Here is a 17,160-nt window from a genome sequence, read left to right on the forward strand (position 1 = left end):
CTTGTTTGCTTTCGTTGATGGGGGGGAAGGTTTGAAATCCGACAGGGATCTTTTCAGATTTCAGCATCGCCATCGAAACGGACCAATTTAAGAGTCCATGGTTCCAAATAATGGACTTTCGTTTCCTTCTCTTGGATTTTATTTATTTATTACATTTATTGGCCGGCCATCCTGCCACACCGTCTTAAAAGATGAAGCTAAATAAATAATTTTTTAAAAAACGGGCAGTAATTTTACTTGCTGCGGTGGCTCAGTGGCTAAGATGCTGAGCTTGTTGATCAAGGTCGAGAGTTCGTATCCCTAGCATCGCGTTAACGGAGGGAGCTCCCGTTTCTTGTCCCAGCTTCTGCCAACTGAGCAGTTCGAAAGCAGGTAAAAAAATGCAAGTAGAAAAATAGGTACCACCTTTGGTGGGAAGGGAACAGCGTTCCGTGCGGTTTCGGGAGTTGAGTTATGCCGGCCACATGACCACGGAGACGTCTTCGGATAACACTGGATCTTCGGCTTTGAAACAGAGATGAGCACCGCCCCCTAGAGTCGGGAACGGCTAGCACATACATGCGAGGGGAACCTTTACCTAATTCACTTGCAAACTCTCAAAAGCAGAATATTTTTCCAGCCAGGTGGCAGAGAATCAACCCGTTTGGCAGTGAATTAAATGATGGAACAAATTAAAAAATATAACTTGACGCGCCCTCCAATTATTTTCCCACCCATCCCATAGACAGATGATTTTCTCCTAGCCCTTAGATTTAGCTTCCATCCATCCGAAAACCTTTTATTATTTTTAAAGCCCTTTGTTTGATGTCGTTTTTTAAAAACGTTTTGATCTAGGTGTGCGGAGCATCTGCAAAGCCGAACGGGTGGGAATTGCTAAAAACAGGTTTCTTTTAATAGTCCAAAAATTAATTGTCATCGAAAATCCTGAGACTGTCAAAGGCAAAACTTTTTGAACCGTAGCTTAAATCAAGTCCCGTCCCATCAGGAAAAACAGCTGCAAATTCAATGGCCAATTAGCTTTATTAATTATTAAGGGGGGGGGGAAACCCTCCGGTGTTAACAGCACCCTTCCATTGTCCCGCCGCTCCTTGTGAATTTCGGTTTCTTTTCGAACCCTTGCACTTGCGTTGGTAATCCCACTCCCACCGGCGTCCCGTTTCCCAGAGCGCGCATGGGGACGAGCGGGGTGCAAGTCGGCAAAACCGGCCCTATATATATATTTTTAGGGGGGTGGGTGGGCTCTCTCAGCCAATTTACGAAGACGCAAACGGGACTTTGGAGAGGGAGAGGGGCGAGGCGTGGGAGGACGGAACTGAACGAGGACGAGCGCGAAACAACCACACAAAAAAATGGGGAAAAAACACAGAAGGAAAGGCTTTTTAACACACTGGTGCCTTCCACTTTTTTTTTTTTTAAGCATTGGTAATTGATTTTTTGTTTGTTTGTTTGTTTTCTTTTATTAAATCTGGCCTTCCGGGAAGATTTATGTAGAGGAAAGGGGTCGGGATTTGTTCCCTTCGGCACCTCCCGTTTTGGGCGCCTCTAACCCCTGCCTGCTTTTCGTAAGGGGACGGCTTGGGGGTAACGCCTCCGGCGAACGGTCACCCCGAGGGTTGACCTGCAGGGACCCCGGACGAGGGTTGGCTTCCAGAGACCCCGGACGACAAGGGGACAAATGGTCGGGGGTCCCTAAGCCTTTGGGCCTCGTTTCCCGGGACCGGGGTCGGCCGGACGGGGGGGCCTCGGCGGAGATCGTCCGCCTCGGGGTGGGCTCCCGCGAGCCGGGGCGGTTAGAGGTGGACAGCTGGGGGCTGGTGTCCTTCAGACGCAGATCCATGCAACCCGGTTGGCGCGACAGCGGGATGTCGTCGCTGTTCCTCTCCTGCGGCGGCTTGGCCTCCAACTCGTAGGCGTCCTGGGCGTCGGGCCCACCGACGTCTTTCAGCCGGAGGTCCATACTGCCGGGCTGACGGGACAGTGGGCCGTTGGGGGTCGCCCCTACCCGGGAGCCGACTTCTTCGAAGGCTGGCATCTTGCCGGAAGAGACAGGACGCTCGGACGTTTTCCCGGAGTTTCGGGGGTGGTTAGAGACGGCTTCCTTGATCACGGGGATGGAGGGCTGCAGGGTGGAAGAGTACCGTTAGGCTTATCTCCTATCTAGGGAGTCCCCGACTTAGCAAGCATTCGTTGACTCCTCTTCACCCTCCCCGCTCTTCGCAAACCCCTCTCCTTCTAGCTCTGATGATGTTACCTAGTAGGGTCATGAAACGTCTCCAACAAAACCACCAAGCTCCATCCACCGTTCAACCCAACAGCTACAAATGTTCTCCTTTTGCCGTTTACCTTGCCGACAATTTCTGGACACAATCCGTTGCACGCCTGGCTTAAGGCTGCCGATTTATTCATCCATTCGGTGAGCCGGGCGGCCGCGTCTATAGAACGGGAGGTGAGTGAGACCTTGGCCGGTGGGATTTTGAGGGGCATATCCCAAGTGGTCATATAGGTACCCCAAGGGGAAGCCTGTCGAAAAAGGAGAAATCGGTGTTTGGCATTGGCCCCGACAATGCCTGCAACGATAAAAGATGGGCCCCGTTCTCACTCCTTGCAAGTCCTCGACTTAACGACAATTGAGCCCAGGATTTACACCGCTAAGTCAGAAACGTATTGTTCTGACCGAGGCTTCCCAAAAGCGTGCAGCAAACTCCTTGTCCTGGCAAAAATCCCTTTTATTAATTGACTGTGAATTCTGCTCCTTCGCATCCAGCAAAGTCTTTCGAGGGAGGATTTATGGTCACAGACCTTATCTGGCTTGGAGAGCTGCCAGGCCGAGATCTGCAGAACTTGGCCAGGAGACTCGGAGAGTCACGAACCAATGAAGCAAACTAATGGTCTCCTGCAAACTCCACTCCCCGTCGCTCCTCTTTTACTTCCTCTGGGAGGGGCCATTCACCGTCCACCTGTGGCCTTACTCCCAAGTCGACCCCTGTTCTTTAGCTCTTCCCTTCGCCTGGCAGCTCTGCACATGTGCACACTGGGAACAGGCTCCAGCTGTTCCTCTGCCTCACTGATGTCTGACTCCGAAGGCAGCTGATAACTGTCGGACAGCCCTGGTCCCCTCTTTGCCTCCAACACAGAGCCCTCCTCCGAGCCTTCCCCAGACTCCAGGACTGGCCCAGGTTCCTCCCCAACCCTCCTCACTGGCTGCTGGCAGGCCACAACACTTCTTGAGTTTTGTCCCATTTTACAACTTTCCTTGCCACTTATGAAGTGAAGCTGCAGTTGTTAAATTAGTTACCCGGTCGTTAAGCGAATCCGTTATATCCAGATTTGGCATTGGTTACTAGTCGGGCCCCACCCAGGGGCCTAGGACGTCGTAACGTATTTTCGTAATATGCGTGCAGATCCAAGCAGTGCGGCTTTTTGCATTTGGCTGATGGTGATTTTGTCAATTTTTAACTGTTTTAAATGTAATTCCAGTGCTTTTGGAATAGCACCCAGTGTGCCCATTACCACTGCTGATTTGTGCCATAATAATAATAATTATTATTATTGCATGGTTAATCTTTGGTGAGATTCACAGCCTTTGGGGGCTGGTTGGTAGCTCAACAGCTCGAGTCCTAACCAAGGACCTAGGAACTGTTAAAGTAACGTCGGAGGATAGAAGCTGTTCCAAGTAGGGTGGTTTTTTCGTAGAATCAGAATGTTCAAGTCTGATAAATTTAAAATTTCCAAATAATGAGGTAGCCCTTTAGGTATTGCTCCAAGGGCTCCAATTACAATCGGGACAACACAAGATTTCTTTTTCTTTTTCCACAGTCGCTCAACCTCAATTTGCAAGTTGTTGTTGTTGTTGTTGTTGTTGTTGTTATTCGTGACCCGTCAAAAGCGCGTTCCACAAAAGCGCGGTCGACGAAATCGCGTAGGTGACGTCATCACAACGCGACGAAAAAGATCGAAAAATTGAAATAAAAATTAAATTACAGCGAGCCGATTCACATAAAGGTAAGGGTTAGGTTAAGGGTTAGGGTTAGGGTTAGAGCGTTAGCGTTACGTTTAGCGTTAGGTTAAGGGTTAGCGTTAGGTTTTTCATTACGTTAAGGGTTAGAGTTAGGGTTAGGTTAAGGGTTAGGGTTAGGGTTAGGGTTAGGTTTAGGGTTAGGTTTGGGGGGGTTAGCAATATAATAGCAATAACAGTAGACTTATATACCGCTTCATAGGCCTTTCAGGCCTCTCTAAGCGGTTTACAGAGTCAGCATATTGCCCCCAACAACAATCCGGGTCCTCATTTTACCCACCTCGGAAGGATGGAAGGCTGAGTCAACCCTGAGCCGGTGAGATTTGAACCGCTGAACTGCTGATCTAGCAGCCAGCCTGCAGTGCTGCATTTAACCACTGCACCACCTTGGCTCTTTTAGGGGAAGGTTTTAGCTTTATTTTTACATTTTTCGATCTTTTTCGTCGCGCTGTGATGACGTCACATACGCGCTTTCGTCGACCGCGATTTTGTCGTCCGCGGTTTTGTGGTAGAACCGTTATTATTAATCCAGAATGTGAGAGCCTCCCCAGCATGTCTCATGAATGCAGCCCAGGTGTTTGATAAACCTGGGTTTAGAGTGTTGTTTGAAGCCTCAAGGAAAACTGGATTAATTCCGTAAAGAGCTAAAGGCTGTTGTGAGACCTCAGGTGATGAGTTTAAGGGATGAAATCCGAATGATCATGGAGAGGAAAAAGAGACAATGCTCACCTTAGAACGTGGGATGGAAGGTAGTAAGTGGCCTCTGTCATTGGCTATAATTTGAGTAAACCCTTCCCGGGCTGAAGGATGCTAGAGGAGAAAAATAAGAAGGGATGGAAGAAAAGAGGAAGGGGAAGGAAAAAGGAAAGAATGAAAGGAAAGAAGAAAGGGAAGGGGAAAAGGAAAGAATGAAAAGAAAGAAGAAAGGGGAGGGAAGGAAAAAGGGAAAAGGGAAGGGAAAAAGGAAAGGAGAGAATTAAAGGAAAGAAGGAAGGGAAGGGAAAGGAAGGAAAGGAAAGGAAAAAGGGAAGGAGAAAGGGAAGGGGAGGGAAGGAAAAAAGGAAAAGAAAAAGGGAAGGGAAAAAGGAAAGAAGAGAATTAAAGGAAAGAAGAAAGGGAAGGGAAAGGAGGGAAAGGAAAGGAAAAAGGGAAGGAAAAAGGAAAGGAGAAAGGGAAGGGAAGGGAAGGAAAAAAGGGAAAGAGGAAAAAAGAAAGGAAAAAGGGAAGAGAGGGGAAATGGAAAGAATGAAAGGAAAGAAGGAAGGGAAGGGAAAAAGGAAAGGAAAGAATGAAAGGAAAGAAGGGAAGGGAAAAGGAAAGGGAAAAAGGAAAAGAGAATTAAAGGAAAGAAGAAAGGGAAGAGAAGGGAAAGGAAGGAAAGGAAAGGGAAAGAGGAAAGGAAAGGAGGAAGGAAAGGAAAGGGAAGGAAAGGAAAAAAGGGAAAGGAAGGAAAAAGGGGAAAGAGGAAAGGAAGAAGGAAAGGGAAAAGAGAAGGGAAGGGAAAGGAGGGAAAGGAAAGAGAAAAGAGAAAGGGAAGGAAACGGAAAAGGAAAGGAAAATAGGGGAAAAAGGAAGGAGGAAGGAAAGGAAAAGGAAGGGAGGGGGAAAGGAAAGAATGAAAGGAAAAAAGAAAGGGAAAGGAAAGGGAAAAGGGAAGGGGAAAAGGAAAGAAGGGAGGGATGGTGGAGATGGAGAAAAAAGAGAGAGAAAAAAAGAAAAGAACAGTTGAATAGAATAGAATAGAATAGAATAGAATAGAATAGAATACAGGATAAAATTCAAGATAAAATTCAGAATACGATATAATGCAGATGAAATGTGGAACGAAAGGGCACGGAGCGGAATGGAATAGAGAAGAGAAAAGAAAACAGAAAATAGAATAGAGAAGAGAATAGAAATAGAAACAGAACAGAATAGAATAGAATAAAATAGAATTAGAATTACAATCCATAACAATGTGAAATGCATTATTCATTAGCAAATGAATCCTCAAAGATGCCTCTGATAATTTAAGGCACACAATTCACATCCCACTCTTGTTCTTTCTTATTCTTCTCTGCCTACATTCCTTTCAAAAAAAAAAATTAAAAATAAAAAGAATGAAAATGCACTCATCCATTTAGATTTCATCTGGCAAGATTTAATACTTTCCCTGCTCTTGGTTTTAAACCTCCCCGTTCATTATTAACACGAATCCATATTCATCCAGAAGCAAAAACCCACAATCTCATTAAAAAAACTCTTCCCCATACAAAGTACGTCCCGTTTTTTTGTTTTTTTTTTGGGGGGGGGGGGGGAGAAACTTTACAAAACTTGACTCAAAGTGGATAAACAATTAAAATACGTAATATAATCAGACACAAGAAGTGGAACCAAGGGCCGAGAACAGACACTTTTTACAACTGTGACACCTTTATAATTTATTTTATAGATTATTACATTTACAATCCAGCCTTGAAAAAAAGGGACTGGTCCTGACGCTTATGTCCGTCGTAGCGTTTCCCTCACAGCCACAGTCCTGACTAGGCGGCTCAGTGGCTAAGACATTGAGCTTGTCGATCAGCAAGCTTGGCAGTCCGGCGGTCCGAATCCCTAGTACAGGTTTTTATTCCTTTCTTCCTACCTCCCTTTCTTCCTTCCATCCAACCCTCCATCTTTTCCTTCCTTCCATCTAGCCATTGTTTCCTCCCTCCTTCCTTCCTTTCTTTCCCTCTTTCCTTCCTTCCCTCCTCTACCTTCCCTCCCTCTCTCTTTTCTCCCTTTTCCTTCCTTTCTTCCTTTCCTCCCTCACTCTTCTCCCTCCCTTCTTTTTCATTCCTTCCATCCAACCCTCCATCTTTTCCTTCCTTCCATCTAGCCATTGTTTCCTCCCTCCTTCCTTTCTTTCCCTCTTTCCTTCCTTCCCTCCTCTACCTTCCCTCCCTCTCTCTTTTCTCCCTTTTCCTTCCTTTCATCCTTTCCTCCCTTTTTCCTTCCTTCCATCCACCCTCCCTCTTTTCTCCCTCCATTCTTTTTCCTTCCATCCTCCTTACCGTCCTTTCCCTTTTTCCTTCTTTCTTTCCTCTTTCTATCTTCTCTCCCTCTCTCTTTTCTCCCTTTTCCTTCCTTTCAGCCTTTCCTTTTTCCTTCCTTCTTTCCTCCCTCCCTCCCTCCCTCCCTCTTTCCTTCTTCCCTGCCTTCCCTCCTTCTCTCCCTCCATCTTTCCTTCCTTCCTTCCTCCCTCTTTTCTTTTTCTTTCTTTTTCTTTCTCTCTCTCTCTCCTTTTTTACTTCCTCCTCCTTCCTCCTTTTTCTTCCCTCCCCAAACACATCCTGCCACAACCCCCCCCCCCTTTCCATAATTCAAGACCCCACTGTGCCACGAGGTCTCCTGCTTGAGCAGGGGGTTGGACTAGATGACCTCCAAGGCCCCTTCCAACTCTGTAACTGTTGACCATGATCAAATATTGGACGTTTGGCAACTGGCATCGATTTGCAATACTTGCCGTGGCTTCCCAAACAGCTTCCAAACAGCAAAGTGAAGGGTGGGGAAGCCTGATTCACTTAACGACTGAGTGACTTACTTAACGACTGCAGCGATTTCAAAGCTCGAAATGGGGGCTCGGTCCCTAAATTCAAGCACAGCCTAAACTTGAAAGGAAAGGCAGCCTTTTTTTTTTCAAGCAAAAGGAGGAAATTTAGAATTTCAATCCATTTTGAAGATCCGCTAATATTTTTAGGATGCCCTGAACTGCCAATGAGCATTGCCCCAAATTTGCGAGCCCGCAGGACACGCGAAGCGCCAGCAAACTCCATGGGACGGGTTCTGACGACCCCAATTGGCTACATCCAGGGTTTAGCCGATCGTGTGAACCCAAAATAGGGGTTTTTTTTGGGGGGGGGGGTGTTTATCTTCAAAGCGACTCACCGCTTTAGTAACCTTGGGAAGACTCCAGCTTTGCAAATTCCGTGGGTTATAGGCATCTTCGTACTGGAAAAACCAAGCGGGAGGGTTGGGAAATGAAAACATAGAAAGCAATCGATCGATATATCAATGTATTTATTCTATATTGAGCTGTATATTGATCTAATAAATCAATATATCCTTGGGTTTGTGTGTATAATGTGGGAACGGGCCAAAACGGGATGAAAATAGGGGCAGAACCTGTTGCGGGGGGGGGGGGGGCTGAAAGGGGGTCGATTTGTAGCAGGAAAAGAGATTTTTAACTCCCCCCAAAAAGTAAATAATACTTAATAATAGGAGGGAAGGAAGGAGAGAAGGAGGGAAGGAAGGAGGGAAGGAAGGAGAGAAGAAAGGGGGGAAGGAAGGAGGGAAGGAAGGAGGAAAGGAAGGAGAGAAGAAAGGAGGGAAGGAAGGAAGGAAAAGAGGAAGGAAGGAGAGATGGATGGAAGGAAGGTAGGCATGAAGGAAGGTAAGAAAGAAGGAAGGAAGGAAAAGAAGGAAGGAAGGAGAGAAGGAGGGAAGGAAGGAGGAATGAAGGAGAGAAGAAAGGAGGGAAGGAAGGAGGGAAGGAAGGAGAGAAGAAAGGAGGGGGGGAAGGAGGGAGGGAAGGAAGGAGGGAAGGAGAGAAGAAAGGAGGGAAGGAAGGAAGGAAGAAGTAGGATTGTTGTAAAATAAGATGGGTTTATGGGATGGTAAGAAAGCAACTTCAATTATATTGTCAACTGTACAAATACATATTATTAATAACAGTTATGAGATCCTATAATTGTGAATGTATATATGAGAAACCAAAATAAAAAATTATAAAAAAAATTTAAAAATATATTTTATTTTATTCTCTTTGTATTGGAAAAAAACTTTTGATCCCCTCGGAATTTGCGATCAAGAGGTTAAAATGGTGGTGGGGTGGGGTGGGGGGGTGAGACGATCCCTCCTGTAGAATTCCCCCCTCCCATTTCTGCGCTCCCTAGGGGTCGCGCTGCATGGGATTTGTAGTCCCCAGCATTTCTCTGCCCCTCCAAACTCGCGATGGGAGTTGTAGTCCAACCTATCTGCAGGTGCTATGGGGCAGGGAGGCTCCCCCTCTGCCCTGATGCTGGAATCCTCCCCCCCTCATCATGCATTTAATCCCCACCCCACCCCAAAATTTGGGGTCGGGGGGGGGATTGGGGGACGCCCCCCTTTCTCACCTGCCCCGAGCTGAAATGCGTTGCCATCGCGGCTTTGCCGGGTTTTTGTTTGGGCCGTCGCCTAGCAACGGCGGGCGTGGCGGGGGAGAACAAAGGGGCGGCTCCGGCCAATGGGAGGGCGGCGGTAGGCTAAGCCACGCCCCCCTCCTTCCCTCCTCTGCCCGCCAGGCGTCGCCGTCGCTTTCCGAAGAGGAGGCTGCTGGTCCGCGTTGGCTCGCGTCCTCGTTGAGGCCTAGCAACTTGGTTTGTCATTGGAAAGGAAAAAAAGAAGCGGGGTGGGGAATTGGGTGGAGAGCCTTATGAATAAATTCCCTCTTAAATACGGTGTTAATATTATTTTATTATTTTATTTTATTATTCTACTTTATTATTCTATTTTACTATTTTACTATTTTATTAATTATTTTATTATTTTATTTTTATTATTTTGTTATTTTATTATTTTATTATTTTGTTATTTTATTATTTTATTATTTTGCTATTTCATTATTTCATTATTTTTATTATTTTTTATTATTTTATTATTTATTTTCTTATTTTATTTACTATTCTATTTTATTATTTCATTATTTCATTATTTTTTATTATTTTATTATTAACTTTTGTTCATTAAACAATAAAAATAATACTAAAAGTGAATTAGCTTATTGTTATGTTTATTGAATAAAGGTTAATAATAATACCATATTTAAGAGCAGAGTATTATTAATTATTAATTTTTATTCATTGAAAATAATAATAATAATGTATTTAAGAGCAATTTAGATTATTATTATTAACTATTATTCATTAACCAAAACAATAATTATAATACCGTATTTAAGAGCGAAAGCTTATTGTTTAATGGATAAAAGTTAATAGTAATAATACCGTATTTACGAGCAAATTAGCTTATTAATAATTATTAATTTTTATTCATTAAACATAATAATAATACCGTATTTAAGACCAATTTATATTATTATTACACTTTATTCATTAATCATGAAACTCAGTCAACTGAACATTCAAAATGTTTTGTTGTTATTATCATTATACTGTATTAAAAAACAAGCTGAGTTTGTAAGTTTTGAAGATGTATAAACCAGGATGGGTTTTAAGGGGTGGGGGATGCTGGTTTCCCCCCCACACCCCCTTAAACATAAAGTCACATTTTAATTTATTTCCTATTTATTTGTGTAATATTTTTTGTTTCATCTCGTTGATTTATTGCTCGTTTGTGTAATTTTTGGAGTTGTTTTATTTTATTTTTCATTTATTTCATGTCAGCTGTGAGTTTTATTTTATTTTTTTTATTTTAAGCCAGTCTGTGCATTTTTTTGCTTCTTGATTCCATTCTGAGTCGCTTATCCAGGTTTTCTTTTTCCCTCCGGGATGCGTCTCTTTCGGCTTCTCCTGCCAGATGTTGGCCCAGATGTTGGAGATCCCCCCCCCTTCCCACTCCCCCTCATGTTTCCAGCCATTTTTCCCAGCCCGCAAGGAACCTTCAAGGATGCCTTTTTATCTGCCCCAACAAACTCCTGCCGGCGGTAATTAAAATTGTATTTATAGCAAGCGGGGATGAGTTAATCTGCAAAGATAATTAAAAGCTGCCAGCTTGGATGAGCAAAGTAAGGCGTGACGAACCTCTGGAGAGCCACTAGGGGGCAGCATGGCAACACACAGAGACAATTCTGCCCCCTGCTGGCCGCGTTGGAGTTTTGCAAAATGGGGAGGAGTTTTTGCAAAGCAAGAGAAAGGGGGGAGAGGGGGGAGATTAAAAAAAAAGGCTCCATCAATTCCAGATGTTTTGAGATGGAGATGTTTTAATCTGGGATTAAAAACGGCCTTTCGGGCATCAAAGAATTTAAAATAACAAATGGAACAAGAAAGGAATATTGGAAGAGGTGCCAAGTTTTCCTTCCTCTCTCCTTTTCTTTCTCCTTTCCTTTTCCTCCTTTATCTTCCTTCCTTTTCCTAATTCCTTCCTTTCTTTGCCTGCCTCCTCCCTCCCTCCTTTCTTTCTTTTTCTTTCTTTCCTTCTTTCCTTGCTTCCTCCCTCCATTCTTCACTTCTTCCTTCCGTGATCTTCCTACCCACCCCCTTTCTCTCCTTTCTACTTTATCTTTCATCCTTTCCTCCCTCCCTCTCCTCCCTCCCTTCTTTTTCATTCCTCTCTTCCTACCTTCCTTTCTTCCTTCCATCCAACCCTCCATCTTTTCCTTCCTTCCATCTAGCCATTGTTTCCTCCCTCCCTCCTTCCTTCCTTTCTTTCCCTCTTTCCTTCCTTCCCTCCTCTACCTTCCCTCCCTCTCTCTTTTCTCCCTTTTCCTTCCTTTCATCCTTTCCTCCTTTTTCCTTCCTTCCGTCCTCCCTCCCTCTTTTCTCCCTCCATTCTTTTTCCTTCCTTCCTTCCTCTTCTTACCTTCCCTCCCTCTCTCTTTTCTCCTTTTCCTTCCTTTCATCCTTTCCTCCCTTTTTCCTTCCGTCCTCCCTCCCTCTTTCTCCCTCCATTCTTCCTTCCTTCCTTCTTGCCTTCCTTTCCCTTTTTCCTTCCTTCCTCTTTCTACCTTCCCTCCCTCTCTCTTTTCTCCCCTTTCCTTCCTTTCATCCTTTCCTTTTTCCTTCCTTCCGTCCTCCCTCCCTCTTCCGTCCCTTCCTCCCTCCCTCTTTCCTTCTTCCCTGCCCTCCCTCCTTCCCTCCCTCCATATTTCCTTCCTTCCTCCGTTTCTTTTCTCTTTCTTTCTTTCTCTCTCTCTCTCTCTCTCTTTTTACTTCCTCCTCCTTCCTCCTTTCTCTTCCCTCCCCAAACACATCCTGCTGCAACCCCCCCCCCCTCCGTAATTCAAGACCCCACTGAGCCAGGAAGGTGGCATGGATGTTGGGGACTGAAGTGCCCATGTGATGCCCAAACACAGCTGCCGAGGGAGGGGGCGGGGAGAGGACATCTGGGCCCACCATGCTGGGTTGGTGGGTCCCCTCTAGAAGAAGCCGCAGCAGAGCCCCCCCCCGCCCCCCCCACACCCTCCAGCCCATCTCTGCCCGCCAGGCGCCATTTGCAGGCGGAGGGGTGTGTGTGTGCTAGAGCCCCCCTCGGCCAGCTGTGGAATGACAGGGGAGGAGAGTGAAGGAGAGGCTGACTCACTCTATGCAAATGTTCCACCAATGGCCACCCGGACAGCCAGATGGCATGCTGGGAAATGCACAGAGGGGTGAAAGAACCCCCCTTTTCACCCCCAATCCCCCCACAGGAGATTCTGTTGCAGTCCAGCCGAAGCCAAGCCCTGGGCCAAATTGATCCCTTGGGATCTCTTTGCAACCCAGTCGTGCTCCCCGAAACCTGGAGGATCCTCCGCACGGGAGTCTCGGGCCTCATCCGCCAGGCTCCAGTATCGCTTCTCGGCCTTTTGGCTAAGATCAAGTGTAGTATCTGTTCTTATCAGTTTAATATCTGATATGTCCTCTATTTGAGGACTACATATTAAATGGATTTTTGGAACTGGGAGATGGAATAGGGGCTTGCTCCGTCCACTCCAAGCATCGGCCTGGTATTGCAGTACCTCCAGGAACGGTGCACCTCCCCCTGGGAGGAATCTCACTGGTTCAAAAAACAGATCTGGTTGGGAACCTTGTGGGGAGATCCACTGAGAGGTCCTTTGCTCAGGGATCTGGCTTCTGCCTCTCACTATCTGCACCCATGTTAGATGGGCAGGTGGATGAATGGTGAGCTACTGGCTGGGATGATGGGTGGGTTAGGTTACCTCTGCCTTATAGATCATACCAGGATCCGGTTTAGGGGTAGGAAGCCTTATAGATCATACCAGGATCCGGTTTAGGGGTAGGAAGCCTTATAGATCATACCAGGATCCGGTTTAGGGGTAGGAAGCCTTATAGATCATACCAGGATCCGGTTTAGGGGTAGGAAGCCTTATAGATCATACCAGGATCTGGTTTAAGGGTAGGAAGCCTTATAGATCATACCAGGATCTGGTTTAGGGGTAGGAAGCCTTATAGATCATACCAGGATCTGGTTTAGGGGTAGGAAGCCTTATAGATCATACCAGGATCTGGTTTAGGGGTAGGAAGCCTTATAGATCATACCAGGATCCGGTTTAGGGGTAGGAAGCCTTATAGATCATACCAGGATCCGGTTTAGGGGTAGGAAGCCTTATAGATCATACCAGGATCTGGTTTAAGGGTAGGAAGCCTTATAGATCATACCAGGATCTGGTTTAGGGGTAGGAAGCCTTATAGATCATACCAGGATCTGGTTTAGGGGTAGGAAGCCTTATAGATCATACCAGGATCTGGTTTAGGGGTAGGAAGCCTTATAGATCATACCAGGATCCGGTTTAGGGGTAGGAAGCCTTATAGATCATACCAGGATCCGGTTTAGGGGTAGGAAGCCTTATAGATCATACCAGGATCCGGTTTAGGGGTAGGAAGCCTTATAGATCATACCAGGATCCGGTTTAGGGGTAGGAAGCCTTATAGATCATACCAGGATCTGGTTTAGGGGTAGGAAGCATTATAGATCATACCAGGATCTGGTTTAAGGGTAGGAAGGCGGGCTAAGTTGGGGAGTGGGTTAAAAAGTATTTCAGTGCCTTAATAGATGATAAAAGGATCCAGTCTTTGGCCAGGAAGGGGTGCTAAATTGGGGAGTGGGTTAAAAAGGTTTTTAACTGCAATAAATCCTAAAAGGATCCAGTTTAGGGGTAGGAAAGGGAGCTAAATTGGGGAGTGGGTTAAAAAAGGGTTATAGTGCAATAAATCCTAAAAGGATCCAGTTTAGGGGTAGGAAGGGGGGCTGAATTGGGGGGGGGTTAAAATGCCAAATATGAAGAGGATCCTGTCTTAGCCCAGGAAGGGGGGGGTCTCAATTGAGCAGCGGCTTAAAAAGGTTTTCAATATGTAAGAAATCACACAAGGATCCAGACCACAAAGGGAACCCGAGTTTCTGAGGAGTGGGATCGAAAAAGGCTCTAAATGCCCAATAGATCATACCAGGATCCGGTTTCGGAGGTAGGAAGGAGGGCTAAATTGAGGAGTGGCGTTAAAAAGTCTTTCAATGCCTTAATAGGTCATCAAAGGATCCAGTCTTCGGCCAGGAAGGGTTGCTAAATTCTGGGGTGGGTTAAAAAGGGTTTTAACTGTGCAATAAATCCGAAAAGGATCCAGTTTAGGGCTAGGAAAGGGGGGCTAAATTGAGGAGCGGGTTAAAATGCGAAATATAAACAGGATTCTTAGTCCAGGAAGGGGGGTCTCAATTGAGCCAGTGGCTTAAAAAGGCTTTTAAGGTCCCAATTTTATTTTATTTTTTTTCACATCTGTCATTTCTCTTTCTCAAATCCGTTAAAAACACACACACACACACAAACCTGCCCTAGAAAATCCACCAAGAAAATCCACTTTTTATGGATTCAGAGATCTGGCAAAATTCACTGCCGGTTTAAAGAAATCTGTCCTTTTTTTCCCCCTCCTTTGGAAGAGCCAAATCAGCATTTCACCAGCTTCCCAAAATTAAAAACAAAAACATTATCTTTGGTTTGCAACGAGTAGAGGATGATCCTGGACACGTTAGATCCACAAAATCCTTTTGAATGTCACCTTTGTTGATCCAGCTTGACAGGCGGGGAGAGAGAGAGGGGGGAAACCTTTGATCCTGTTTTAATTGCTTGGGAGGGAATTTTTTTTACAAGGGTGGCAAGGAAAGGGAGGGCACTGGTTTATTTTTTCATTCTTTGCTTTCTGCTTTTCCTCCTTAGCTCCTCCTCAAGCCGTCCTTCCTCCTTTCCCCGGAAAGATGGCAGCCAGGAAGGCGTTTGCAAAAATCCCCCGGCTGAACAGATCCCGCTTCGGACTCCGGATCCCCACTCAAACCCTCCCTGGGTCTATCGCTCCTTTCTCTGCATGGACAGGTGGAAAAAGTTCCAGAGACAAAGCATCGTTCCTTACGATGTTGAGTTTAGTTTAGTAGCTTAGTTTAATAGCTCAGTTTAGTTTAATCTATGGTGATTGTTTATTTGATTTTATTAGCTTAGCTTACTTTAATTTATTACTTTATTTCTTTATGTATTTTTATTTTCTTTTGTTATTTTCTTTTAGTATTTTATTTTAATTAACAAAGTAATTATTATTTTACTTTATTTTATTGATTTTATTATTACTTTTGTTTATTATTTTGTTTTATATTATATTATTTTATGGATTTCATTCTATTATTTTATTTTATTGATTTTATGATTACTTTATTATTTTATTTTGATTTATATTGTTTTGTTTCATTTATATTGTTTTATTTCATTTCATTTTATTGATTTTATGATTACTTTATTATTTTATTTTGATTTATATTTTGTTTCATTTATATTGTTTTGTTTCATTTATATTGTTTTATTTCATTTATATTGTTTTATTTCATTTTATTTTATTGATGTTATGATTACTTTATTATTTTATGTTGTTTATATTATTTTATTGAGTTTATTTTATTATTTTATTTTATTGAGTTTATTTTATTATTTCATTTTATTATTTTATTTTATTGATTTTATTATATTGATTTTATTTTATTATTTTATTTCATTGTATTATTTTATTTTATAGATTTTGATATATAGATTTTAATATATAGATTTTATTATATTTCATTTATTTCATTGTATTTTATTTTATTTATTTTATGATTATTTTATATTATACTATTTTATTGATTTTATTTTTATTGTTTTATTGATTTCATTTTATTATTACTTTATTTTGTTTTATATTATATGATTTTATTGATTTTATTTCATGATGATTTTACTTTATTATTTTGGTTTGTTTTATATTGTTGTATTGATTTCTTTTTATTGTTTTATTTATATTATTACTTTATTATTTGATTTTGCTTTATATTACATCATTTTATTGATTTCATTTTTTATTTGCATCTCATGTTGGGGGTGAGCAACTTCAATTTCTCTCCATCCCACCCCCTCTTTGCAGACGATCTGCTTTGCAACATGGATCAACGTGAAGCTTGGGACCGCTTCTACGCCCAGAGGCAGAAAAACGGACCTCCCCATCCATTTGACTGGTTCTTTGGCTACAAAGAGATCTCCACGCTTCTCGGCTCCGTTCTTGGGGGGCTGCCCTCTGGCCAGACGCGGGTCTTAGATGTCGGCTGTGGCGCTTCATCCTTGGGCTTGGAGCTCTACCGTCGCTCGCCTGTCCGGCTTCATGTCTCTTGTCTGGATTTTTCCTCCGCAGCCATCCAGTGTCTCGCACAGATGCTGCGGGAGAGCCCTCCGCCGTGCCACCCGCGGTCCGAGCTAGAGTGCCACCTGGGCGATGCCACCGAGCTATCCCGCCTCTTTGCTTCGGAGTCTTTCCACTTAGTTCTCGACAAAGGGACCTGCGATTCGGTCCTACGGGGATGCCCGCAGCGAGCGAGACGCTTAGTGTCCCAGTGTCTACGAGTCCTGAGGCCGGAGGGATGCCTCGTCCAGATCTCCGACGAGGATCCGGATGCCAGGGTGCCGTTCCTGGAAACGGCCGGCGGAGCCAACATCAACGTCGGGGAGATCGCCAACGTTAGCGGCATCTCGTATTATGCTTACACACTTAGCCTCAAAGCTCCAGACCCATCAGATGTGGGGCAGCCCTCCAAGTCTCCGAGGAATCCATCATTGAGTGAAATCTAACAACAGACGTAACTTACAACACCCATATATCTTTTATCACACACTCCAGTTGTTTAGAGGTGGTTAATTTTATTGTTTACTAGCTGATAACCCGGCATTTCCCGGGTATTTATAGACATTGGTTTGTCTGACAGGAGACAAGACTTTCTTCCCCCTACTCCCATGCCCATCATCCTTGCCCTCTCCCTCCCTCCCCCCTCCCATGCGCTCTTCTTTCCTGCCCTGTCTACGATCCGGGCCCTTTGCCCCAAATCCATCAGGCGCTTCCCCATTGGTCCACTAGAGGGTGAACATCATGGCTGGCTTTCCAGAGGAAGCTGTGAAGGAACTAACATCACAAACA

At 44.4% G+C, this 17,160-nt stretch overlaps 2 protein-coding genes and 1 non-coding gene across 6 annotated transcripts; 2 read left to right on the forward strand and 1 right to left on the reverse strand.

Moving 5' to 3' along the window:
* Positions 1–1,001: 1,001 nt before the first annotated feature.
* CFAP126 (cilia and flagella associated protein 126) lies at positions 1,002–9,219 on the reverse strand. The gene is made up of 5 exons (XM_087705173.1): positions 9,148–9,219; positions 7,922–7,984; positions 4,745–4,825; positions 2,344–2,520; positions 1,002–2,119 (listed from the first exon to the last, which is right to left on the reverse strand). Exons 1-5 carry the CDS (start codon positions 9,172–9,174, stop codon positions 1,484–1,486), a joined length of 984 nt encoding a protein of 327 aa, XP_087561299.1. The 5' UTR covers positions 9,175–9,219; the 3' UTR covers positions 1,002–1,483.
* Positions 9,220–12,517: 3,298 nt separating this feature from the next.
* On the forward strand, positions 12,518–12,708 carry LOC148048696 (U2 spliceosomal RNA). Its single transcript, XR_015695743.1, has one exon. It is a non-coding gene; the product is annotated as a U2 spliceosomal RNA (small nuclear RNA).
* A 2,105-nt stretch (positions 12,709–14,813) lies between these two features.
* Positions 14,814–16,940, forward strand: CSKMT (citrate synthase lysine methyltransferase). 4 transcript variants are annotated; one of them, XM_087705174.1, is made up of 2 exons: positions 14,814–15,047; positions 16,120–16,940. In XM_087705174.1, the coding sequence occupies exons 1-2, from the start codon at positions 14,933–14,935 to the stop codon at positions 16,815–16,817; spliced, it is 813 nt and encodes a 270-aa protein (XP_087561300.1). In that variant the 5' UTR covers positions 14,814–14,932; the 3' UTR covers positions 16,818–16,940. The 4 variants fall into 4 exon arrangements, with proteins under 4 accessions (XP_087561300.1, XP_087561301.1, XP_087561302.1 ...); XM_087705175.1 differs by having other exon boundaries at positions 14,978–15,097; XM_087705176.1 differs by having other exon boundaries at positions 15,003–15,140.
* Positions 16,941–17,160: the final 220 nt, after the last annotated feature.

Source organism: Thamnophis sirtalis, unplaced genomic scaffold (assembly GCF_051295495.1).
Source record: "Thamnophis sirtalis isolate CommonGarterSnake01/CBP01778 unplaced genomic scaffold, rThaSir2_p1.2 scaffold_2, whole genome shotgun sequence".
NCBI lineage: Eukaryota > Metazoa > Chordata > Lepidosauria > Squamata > Natricidae > Thamnophis > Thamnophis sirtalis.

Coding starts and splice junctions, on each gene's coding strand:
- CFAP126 (XM_087705173.1), bottom strand. CDS start 9,174: ATGGCAACGCATTTCAGCTCGGGGCAG. Junction 4,826..7,921: donor TTCCCAAGGTTACTAAAGCG/GTGAGTCGCTTT, acceptor TTTCTCCTCTAG/CATCCTTCAGCCCGGGAAGG. Junction 2,120..2,343: donor GTCCAGAAATTGTCGGCAAG/GTAAACGGCAAA, acceptor TCCACCCTGCAG/CCCTCCATCCCCGTGATCAA.
- CSKMT (XM_087705174.1), top strand. CDS start 14,933: ATGGCAGCCAGGAAGGCGTTTGCAAAAATCCCCCGGCTGAACAGATCC. Junction 15,048..16,119: donor TCCTTTCTCTGCATGGACAG/GTGGAAAAAGTT, acceptor CCCTCTTTGCAG/ACGATCTGCTTTGCAACATG.